General features: G+C 41.7%; 3 protein-coding genes across 4 annotated transcripts in view; 1 reads left to right on the forward strand and 2 right to left on the reverse strand.

The window, feature by feature from the left end:
- Positions 1-11,064, forward strand: part of LOC109523479 (exostosin-1) — a 67,965-nt gene that overhangs the window by 32,508 nt on the left and 24,393 nt on the right. The window lies entirely within an intron of this gene.
- Positions 4,930-6,124, reverse strand: LOC109523489 (moronecidin-like). The gene is made up of 4 exons (XM_019882669.1): positions 6,000-6,124; positions 5,720-5,871; positions 5,578-5,617; positions 4,930-5,128 (listed from the first exon to the last, which is right to left on the reverse strand). The coding sequence occupies exons 1-4, from the start codon at positions 6,074-6,076 to the stop codon at positions 5,062-5,064; spliced, it is 336 nt and encodes a 111-aa protein (XP_019738228.1). The 5' UTR covers positions 6,077-6,124; the 3' UTR covers positions 4,930-5,061.
- On the reverse strand, positions 7,530-8,111 carry LOC109523490 (pleurocidin-like peptide WF3). Its single transcript, XM_019882671.1, has 4 exons — positions 7,990-8,111; positions 7,819-7,919; positions 7,697-7,715; positions 7,530-7,627 (listed from the first exon to the last, which is right to left on the reverse strand). The coding sequence occupies exons 2-4, from the start codon at positions 7,916-7,918 to the stop codon at positions 7,537-7,539; spliced, it is 210 nt and encodes a 69-aa protein (XP_019738230.1). The 5' UTR covers position 7,919; positions 7,990-8,111; the 3' UTR covers positions 7,530-7,536.

The raw sequence follows: 11,064 nt of genomic DNA on the forward strand, positions 1-11,064 counted from the left end.
AAACCCCCCCACCTCCTTGCCCTCCTGGTTGACTTTCTCCCATGTGGCTGTGCATTGTAACACGACATTATGAGTAAAGCTTAACATTTTTGAAAAATCTTTTTTTTCCCCTTCACTGTCGCTGTTGAGACTTACGAAGTAATCCGCGATTCTTCTTTTTTTCCCCCAAGATCCTCTTCCGATGTATTTTTTTAACAAACACAAACAATAAATTAATCTGTTCCACATCGATATTTTAGTCTCATAAGTTCGATTTAACCCATGGGTGACATACATTCCCTCTACAGCTCATAAAAAGTTCAGTCAGGCATGGGGAAACCTTCTTTCCTCATCAAGGTCCATTCGTTTGATTTCCAAGCTCTCCGACGGTCAATTAAATCTCGAAGAATGCTCCTTTTAAGTATGTGAGCTGCTTCAAAACTTTGAGGGCGTTTCTTGAGGAAGGTGACTCATCAATTTCCCTCCTAAATCTTTATTTCTCATCTTTTGAGGCCGGCGGAGCGATGTAATGTGATCATCATCTCAATCAGCGGGGAGCGAAAATAAATGAAATGGGCTTTATGAATTGAATATGAGCGGGGGGGGGGGGGTTGGGGGGGGACTGGCGCTGGGTCAATTATCCGCCGCCGCGCTCCGATTAACAGAAATAATCACTGCAAAGAGCAGGGAAATGGCCAAAGACGAAAGTGCGGGTTAAAATCCAAATCTCAGAATTGCTTCTGTTATCGACCATCACATTTTTCTTCTTTCAATCAATGTTTTCCCCCATTGTCGATCCAAAAAATTTGCATTCATGTCATGACAAACTAAAACACTTATTTTTTACATTCTACCTCCGAAAAATAGAAGTCTCACTTCACACCCCTTGTTTGTGTGCGTGTGTTTTCCTCAGACAGTGCTAGCCGAGTGTCGGCGTGATGGATCGTCCCTATATTCTCTGCTCACCGTGTCTCCTCGAGGCGCTGCACCTTCGGAATATAATTGAAAACGCACTTTGCTTCCTCAATTTTCTTTTCCGGAGTGCTCGCCCTCCTCCCTATACTTCCCTTGCAACGACGCATACTTGTAGTCATAGTGTGGCGTACTCCGGTCATGTGACTTGACTCCAGTCGAACTTAAGTCACCAATTTTCGGACTTGCTTGGATGGATATTCAGAGTTTTTTTTTTTTTTTTTTTTTTACATTTTCGAAAAGTTAGTCAGTCGTCTGCTGTTTTGGGGCATAAATTGGCAAGACAAGGGGGGGAAAAATGGCTCACGAGCGACTTTGACTGTGAGGGGCAAAAAAAAAAAAAAAACGTCCCGGGTAGAGAGGGATCGTCATCTGTCTTCATTCATCTCGTCAGCGCTCGTGTTAGTGCTCAATTATCCTGCGGCCGTTTGTCTCCATCGGACTGGAGAGGATTTTCAAGTGACGAAAACGGGGGCTGAGTGATTGATGCGAAACACAAGCAGGCATGTGGAAGTAGGGAGAGATTATGGAAGAATTGCTTAATATAGTGGTGCCTTGACATATGCGTTCAATTCATTCTGTCACCGTGCTTGTAACTCCATCCATCCGTCCATCCATTTTCTAATCCGCTTCTCCTCACGAGGGTGGCCGGCGCGCTGGAGCCTATCCCGGCCGCCATCGGGGCAGTAGGCGGGGAACACCCTGAACCAGTTGCCAGGACACACATAGACGAACAACCGTTGGCGCTCACAATCACACCTAGTGTTCCATCAGACTGCTACGCATGTTCTTGGAATGTGGGAGGAAACCGGAGTACCCGGAGAAAAACCCACAGAGGCACGGGGAGAGCATGCAAACTCCACACAGGGAGGGCCGTAGCCGGAATCGAACCCTGCTCCTCTGCACTGTGAGGTGGACGTATTATTTTCTTCATGCAAACATATTAGTTACTCTTCGCAGAGGATAAATAATATCTGTGATTATTTTGATATTATCTGGCTAACTCTGTCGCAGCACTGTTTTTGTTCAAATAGTTGTTGCTGAAAAGGGTTATAATACCATCACATGATGCTATTTGCTAGCCTGCCTAGGGCGTTTTGCATTGCCTGTTAGCATTAAGCTTTTATTAAGTGGATTTTCCAAGCTGTGGGGTCGTTTTAAATGCATAAAGTGTAAGTCTCTTTGCTTTATGTCTAGTTTGACAGTTAATTTCAACTGGCAGTGGCATGTAAAGTTTGAGGCCTATTTTTGAAGAGTTGTATCTGCCAAAAACGTGTTTTATTTTTTTGCTGCTGCTTTTTCAAATGTTGTCTTTTCAAGTTTTCATGTGAGTTTTCGTGAAACAATCTCATCTGTTCATGGGAAGAAACCAGAGTCACACCACCGTCTTGCCACGTCCGAAGCGTCTTTGTCGTGTTTCCATCTGAAGTGCTAGTGGCTGTTGACAGAGGTTGCGCTAAGTGGTGAGCAGGTTCATGTTTGAGAAAACGCACCGAGTTACCGCCATGTCCGCTGTTTGACAGCTGCGGACGGAGGAGACGGCTCTCTCCCCCCACCCCACCTCCCAGGGAAAGACTCTGTTTCCCCGCGATCAGCAGACCCGATCGCTTTACACGGGCAGCTAGCGTAGATACTGCAGGTGGGCGACCTGCCGCAGTCTGCCACCCGTCATCGTTTTACATTGATTTCCTTTCTGCTGCCAACAGACTCCCCGCGAGCGAGGAAGATGAATAATTCACGGGACGCCGCCGGCTGCATTGGTAAATAAATACTTAACTAATATTGGCCCGCCGCAAACCGCAGGTCTCCGCTTACCGTGATGTCACCCCGCCCGGAGGGCAGACGCTGCGCCGAACATAAATATGACGTGTGTATAAACACCCGGAACCGTGGTTAAATTGCAGCTCGTGGAACCGCATTGCACACTATTCGGAGCCGTTTCCTTTTCAAAAGGATGCTCGGAAAAGAAATTTTAAAATATGTGAAGATCTTTAAAAAGGTATGTTTGAAATATGAATTAAAATGCATTCCCACTATTATAAATGTGAATTAGATAAAATAAAACTTAAACATCCATAGTTTTTAACCAAGGTTTCCAAGCATTTACACTTGACTTCTGGTGGCAGCTGATTCAATTTGCGTGCAGCATAACAGCAAAATGCTGCTTCACCATGTTTGCTTTGAACTCATTCATGCATTCTACCAATTGTTACTTTTATGTATTCAGGATGTTTTACTGAAGCTTTGAAAACAAATGTTTCAATTCAAGTCAAAATTGAATCGTCGGCGCATCCATTTTGGGTTTATATTTTTACTGTTTATGCAACTCCAGATGAATCAGTGCCTCATTGGTCATGAACCTCACCGCTAGTTACTTGTGGAATGAGATCTATCTCAAGGTACCGCCGTGCTTCAAACCTTGAGCGACTCGCGTCTTGTTCTACTCTTTTTTTTTTTTTACTTGCATTAAAAAAAAAAAAACAGCACCAAATTAGTCATTCAGACTAATCACAGAGCCTGACCCTGACCTTGGCTTTGAAAAACTGCCACAAAAAAAAAAACAAAAAAAAATGCAGTGATGCACATTAGCGTGCCAGACAAAAGTTCCACTTCCATTCAGCAGCCCGACATGATAATTGCAGACTGTTCAGGCAGACGGATTGTTGGTGGGGGGGAAAAAAAAGAAAAGAAAAAGAGAGCAAGTTGAATGACGGCGCACTCATTAGCACCAACATATTGTTCTTGTCTTGTCGTGCCCGACAAGGCGGCCGTGACCGCGGTTGACACGCCCCCATCGTTGTTCGCGTTTGATTTAACGGGCGCGCCATTAACGTGCGTTTGATTGGCAGGCGATGTATGCGCTCACAACGGTGAGCAGGAACTTTGAGCGGACTGTTTTGTGTCGGGCTTTTCTTTGGACATTTTTAACGACAGCGCTTAGAAAACAACATGGCAGCTTTTTGCACTTATAGGTCAAACCTTACCATGTTGTAGTAATATCGTGGTGGGTCCACACAACCGTCTTTAGTGTTGATAAAGAGATCTCTGCTTACATGCACACCCGTCTTTAACCTTGATGCTGGTGTGTGTGTGTGTGTGTGTGTGTGTGCATGTCCATGTCCGTCCATCGAGAGCTTCTCAGTAAACAACAGCGCCGATGACACGAGTGACCCTCACATTAAACCGAGACCACTACACCCCCCCCACCACCCCCACATGAACCTGCCCCCAGCTACCCCACACCACTAGGATCCGATTCCTCTCTCATTTCCAGTCCATTTGTTTCCAGCCCAGCGCACAAAGCAAATGTTACTTCCTCCTGGCTCATTGCCTGTTTGTTTTCTTGCGTTTAGGCTGGCGGTGAGAGCGGGTAGGCGGCTGGTGGCACTTGCAAAAGAGGGCCTTTTTTCTGCCTTTTTAAGCGTGGAAGGGCATGCTTGAAAAGGCGGGACAGTGGGGGAGGGGGGGTCATCAGATAATATAGCAATGCTTACATGCATATATTCTTTATCCTCTCCCCCCCAAAAAAAACAACTTATTATAGTGACAACTACACGATGCGTATTTTATAATAACCACATAACCTTAAAGTTCAATAGCATCATGCTAGCATATGAAATGCTATACACAGGCAAACAAGTAGTGGTGGTCTAATAACGCTTTAAGGACTGAACATTTGAATATATTCTTTATCCTCTGCAAAAATTGACAATTATTGCAGTTTATTTCGGGAGTAGAGGAAAATTTGTCTTGGTTTGTCTGTATGACGAAAGTACTCTGGTTTCCAAACGTGGGCACGGAACAAATTGAACGTGTATCTCAACCTTTCGTAGTTTTGTTTATATTTCCCGAGATGAGCGATCGCTTTTGATAGACCCCTGAAAACTTTGTCCAAAATGGCAATGTCAACCAAAATGGCTGGCTCCCTGTGCTTTTTAATGTCTGTCAGCGAGGGACTGTATAGAACAAAAAGCCTCATTTCTCTTTTTCGTATTTGCTTTATTTAGCAAGGCACTGATGACGTTTAAAATGAAATCAAATCATTTGCTAGCAAGCCGTATGAATGTTGGTTTTGCAGCGAGTTCCACATCTTCAACTTGGATATTGCTTTCAGTCCTCGACGATGACGGGCACGTATTGCTGTGGCGGCGGGTAAGCATTCTGTTGTCGGTTCTCCCTGGTTGGAGAAAGAGGAAGACGTTGAGGATTGTTATCATGTCGTGAATGCACAAACTGAGCATTTTGATGTTGGAATGGTTTCAATCGGCTGAAAATTTTGGAGACTACGTGCGAGATTATCTCCATTAATTTGGAATTTTTACTTCTACGTTCAGTGGCTGCTCACCAATACTCAATTTAGACAAAATGGCGGCACGGATGAGTGAATCAAAATTGAACATATTTTACCATTTTGTCTGCTTTAATACAGGACTCACATCGTGATTCAAAGCGCCACCCATGTCACTCACCGCTTCTACTCCACTTTATCTCTACTGGCTGGTTGTCAGCACATTTGTTAACACCAAAAATGTTGAAACCTTTCGTAGTTTTGGCAAAACTGCTTATTTTTCGACCAAAATGATCATTTCTAGTTATGAGTACAGTTTTATTGCACCGAATGCTTACCAAGCAATCCTCTTTTGCTCACGGACTTGTTCTCGGTGAGCTAAAATAAAAAAATAAAAAAAATTAAAAAAGGAAACAGTAAAAGAACAGAGGCACGGAATGATTACATGTATCAAATCATTTCAAGGATAAAGGCATTTACCTCTCCATGCCGCATGCCCTGCTCTGAACGCCGCCTTGGCGCCCTTCCAGAGATTTCTGAAGAAACACTCGCCAGGCTCGGCCATGAGCACCACAAGCGACAACACCAGGAAGAGCGTGACCAACTTCATCGTCCAGAAAAAAAACAAAACACTAGACAGGAAGTTAAAACAACACATTAGTTAAGTGCAGCCTTTGAATATCAGTTTTGTAATCCTGCCGCCGCCTCCCCCCAAAAAAAAAGTAATCTATGATTAATTATATTAAAAATGTTCTCCTACCTTCCGACAGAGCGAAATAACCAAACACAGTCAAGTCGGCGATGTGATGTTTGACTGCTTCCGTCCGTTGCTTTCATTTAAATGGGCAGTCTTTGCGTCTCGGACCATTTCTGGTCAAGCGCAGAATGTCCGGCGAATATCTCACACCATCAGGCGTTGATGGTGGTTTTGAGTTCTGCTTGTGGTCGTGTCATGTTTATCAAGCGTCAACACATTGATGCTTGGGAACCAATGAAGGGAAGTGGATTTTCGTACCCTGGCCCGTCGTCTTCATGGGACTCAGATCTGTCGGTTAAAAAAAAAAAAAAAAAAAAAAAAGTTCAAAATACAGTATATGTAATTAGAAAAATTGCAAAGTACAAGCATTACCATAAAAAAAAACAACAATAAAAAAAATAAATGTTTTAATATTAATCTTCACTGTAATGTAACTTTGACAAACCCGGGACATTGGATTCAAAAAAGATCTTGAAACAAGATAAGCCATTTAAAAAATTGCATTCTGTTTAAACAAAGAACAAAAGTATAGCCATCACAAGGGGTTTTGTGATCAATATTTTGTACATTTAGAATAAATAATAAATCTACATCATTGTTAAATAGTAGCATTGGAAAATGTAAGCATTTCTGAGAGTGAAAATAAGATCATTAAAAAAAAATGTAATTAATGGCTTTTTTTTATGCATCTCGTCAAACCCTCCACAAAGTGGATAATGGATTAGTGTTTTTTTTTGTAATTTCACAAAGAAAGAAGGAAAAAAACAACAAAAAAACAATGAAGCCATCACAAGTCTTTTCATCTTCAATAATTGTCCATAAAATTACTTAAACTTGAAAGCTGGCCATTTTAAACAACAGGAGGCTTAAATCACACTGCAAAGAATACCAATTATTACGGATAACATTAAAAACAAACAAAGAAAAAAAATCTAAACATTTGCTGTGTTCACTGGAGCTCCTTTGAATATTTTAATTACGTATTTATATATACAATACAATACAATACATGCTGATTTATATAGCGCTTATATATGAATGTAATAATATACATGAAAACCATTATTATAAAATAACACTATGACAAAGGAAGAACACTTTTATTACATTTCTGTAGATTTCTTTATTAGCATTGACTTTTATTCCAATCAACATTCTTTTCTCTTCATGAAAAAAAAAAAAAAAAAGGGAAATTGAAATTCCTGTTTAATGGCAACATAAGCCCGGTAAAATTGTCTTTATTCATGCAGATTTGCTAACACTGTACTTGTGCATGTCAATATATATATATATATATATATATATATTTTTTTTTTATCAGATATTATTCTCAAAGACACTCTTCATATCAGACCGAGAATTAAAAAAAAAAATAGAACAAAGAGACAGAAGAAATGAAATTGCAGATTTATTTCACATTGCACAAAGCAGCACCTCACTTTGTTGTGCATCTCAAGCATTTTCTATGGAGCTAAAAAAAAAAAAAAAAAAAAATTTAAAATACAAACAGCAACACCGCATGCAATGCAAGCAAACGACCTCAGTTCATAGCCTGCTGGTCAGCCACAAATTCCACCGAGCGCTTGTTGAGCTCCTCTTGCTCTTCAAAGCCGCGATTCCTGTGGATCAACCTGGACACGATAGAACCGCACAATTGAAACTCAAATGCCGACAACAATCAAAGAAATACAAAGCCTTACCCGTGGATGAGCTTTCCGGCTAAAACAAAAAACAAAAAATAACAAGCGCGATTAGAACAGTCACATGGAACCCAAAGAAATGAAAATGTGCTATTGTAAATACTAAATAATCATAAAAATACCGTGAACTAGGCCGTGAAAAATGAGTCCCAAAAAACATTCTCCGGGCTGTGCCATCAGCACCACGATGACCAGGACCAGGAATGCAGCTGTCCACTTCATCCTACGCCGACCAAAAATTACACTTCAGTTCATGATAAGACACTTTTTTTTTCCAACATGTATTTGCTCACCTTCCCAGCAAATGACCGTTTCCTGCGTGATCAGGCTGATGAACGAGCGCTGTCGGATGTTCGACTTTTGTCTCTGCCAGTCTCCTCGTGATGCCTCTTTTTATATGTGCGTTCGATAGTTAGTGAAAGCTGCCAGTGGTGGGAAGTAACAGAGCTCTATACAGCGACGCCTTGAGATACGAGTGACCCGAGTTACACATTTTCCCGATACGAGCCGTGAAACTCAAGTAGCAGGTTAGCATCATGAGCCATTCTTCAAAAAGAGACGCTTCAGGCTGTTTATTTCCGCTTCCAGTGAAAATTCACTGTCAGACTAAACATAAAACAAAGAGAATCACATGCATATTCAACCAAGTCACATCGCTTTGTCTCAGGAAAGTTTGCTAGCTTCATGCTAACACAAATAATGGGAAACGCCATAGGCGGGTGGTGCAACACAGGTAGACATATAATACAACAATTTTCCCCGGCAAAGATAGTGAATGAAATACATGTATTATGTTGGGTGGTACAACACATGTAGACAGATAATTGAGCAATTTTCCCGGGCAAATATACTGAATAAAATATTTGTCCAGGATAAGCGGTGTTGAAAATGGATGGATGGATGGATGGATCTATGATTTTTTTTTTTTTTTTTTTTCAAACCCTCAAAATTTTGGAGACGACCGGGATAAATTCCAATATGCGTTTACCACCCCCCCAAAAAACGAGGGTTGCTCCCCCCCAAAAACAAAACAAAAATGACAAAACAATAAATAATGTAAAATATCTTGTTAAAATGATTGAAAAACAATCTGAGAATTCATAAATCTGCGTATGTATTCTTTATCATCAGCAAAAAATGACTAACCGTCTCAATGTCGTAATATACTGGCACCAGGTGGCCAGGGCACACATAACAGAAGGAGCAGCACAATGTCCAACATGCAAAAAATGTCGCAAAAACGCTGTTTGGGGGGTTTTATGAGGTGCAATAACAAATAATGTGTAACATTTTGCCATTCATGTTCACGAAAACAACTGAATTATTTTATCTTATGAGTTTTTAATCTAAAATAGATCAGCCTCAAGTTTGCGATAAGAAATAAAACACAAATGAATCATATGAAAGGAGGAAAAAAGTTTTTTCTGATTTTGTTGTTTCGGGGGTGGAATGTGGCGATGCAAAGTCATCTTCTATCTTGGGTCAGCATCTTATCGCCTTCCACTTCTCTCGGCGCGAAGAGGAACTTAATGGTGAGAACGTTGTCGAAAAGAAAGAAGTCTTTTCTCTTTTGGACTTAATGAAGGTGCTTCTCCGAGAATCTGAATCCATATATATGTATTATACTTCAAATATAATTATTGATTTATTTCATGGTTCCCGACCGTGGCACCACATGTCAAATCTCTTCTGAACTTGAAAGTTTGAAACAGCTCAGCTGAAATCCACTCAGGCTTTGATGAGTTCTTTGTCCTCTTCTGGCCTTTGTCCGCACTTTGTTTGATTTGTGCCAGAGCGAGACATCTGCGGTCTTTATGTGATCTCGCCCACGATCCCTACAAAGAGGACCGACTCATCCGGCGGCTTGTTTTGCCGCCGTCTATCGCGACGTCATGCTCAGGTGCCTCGAACTGAATCCCACTGATCTTTTCGATCCCCGGAGTCAGCCAGAAGGGCCTGGAAATTGAAAATAGCCTCAGGAATAAGAATCGCGAGCGAGCGTGTCACCGAGTGGACTCGATGAAACCGATTGGGATACGTCTTTAGTACCGTGTGCAAATTCCCCCTATTTTGCTGCCGTATAAATTGAGCCGCCCATTCTAAAACAGGCTTATTTATTTTTTTAGGCCGTATTTGTTCAGTATTGTCAAATCATGCTGACCTGATCTATAGTTTTGTCTTTTCTCCGAAAATCATCTGCCGCCATAATCAACACGGATTGCGTAATAACCGCCAGGGCATTAAATAACTGCCCAGGTAATCTCGAGTCTTTTATTCCTACTTCAGACTTCAGTGGCGCCCGTCGCCGTTATCTCCCGACATCACACAAACAATGCAGCTTTTGCTCTCGAGCGGTTTCGGAACAAAGGACGCGCCGAGACCCCGCCGCCGGGCTTTGGGCTAATACTCACTTGAAAGCTCCGATCGGATCCCTCCTTAAGACCTTGCCGAGTGTAAACGCGGGCTCTCGTCCTCGCCTGGATTAGTGACACTGTTCCGTGGTTCTCAAAGGCGGAGGAAATCAGTATGCGACATTTGCGCCGTTACCGGTGGACATTTATACGTGTGTGTCTAATGCTCGGGCCTGCAGAATTCACATGAATGTTGCTAGCCGTCAGAAATATCGAGAGTGAAATTGGGTTTTTTGATTTCCGTGGATGAGTGCTCCTCCAATTATTTTTTCGCCCAGGCACGTGTTTTACTAAAAGGAAAAAAATCTGACCGCCTAACAAAAATGTGACAGTAGCGTTTTATTTTTGACATTTCAGTTTCGTTCTCATTTTGTGTCATTTTCTGAAGGTCTGTAATATATTTGCCGATTTTTCTTTCTGTTGTAAATTTAAGCAAGTTCTGTCTGTAATTCACGTTTATTTTTGTTCGTGATAGGGTACCAAAAAAATAAGCTATGATATTCATTTTCTGTTTTTAAAATTGATCGGCTGATTAATCAGTTATTGGAATTTTACCCTGCCGAATATCAGAATCGGCATGGTAATCCAAATACTTTTCGAGCCCCGCCTTTTAACGTTTCAACACCTGGTGATGCATTTCAAAGCGTTTGCCTTCGTAACAAAGGTCCTCAAAGGACGTTGCCGTGCCAACTTTTGTCTCGTGAAGGAAGCGTTCAGTCTTCTGTTGACTTTGAAAGAGACACCGCAACAGCAACAACAAAAGGGGAACAAGAAAAAAAAATAAATAAAAATCACACACACGGACACACATACGCGCCTCGAAGTGTAAGTCAGACAATCATTTCTTGGAAATAGGAGGGCTGAAATGAGGCCGGAGGTGTGAGGAATGGATTCACTATAGCGGGAGGAGGCGGGTGAGGGGAATTGGGTAGATTGTTGGTGGTGGGGGAGTGCGGG

The sequence above is a fragment of the Hippocampus comes genome, unplaced genomic scaffold, assembly GCF_001891065.2.
Source record: "Hippocampus comes isolate QL1 unplaced genomic scaffold, H_comes_QL1_v1.1 scaffold5, whole genome shotgun sequence".
Lineage (NCBI taxonomy): Eukaryota > Metazoa > Chordata > Actinopteri > Syngnathiformes > Syngnathidae > Hippocampus > Hippocampus comes.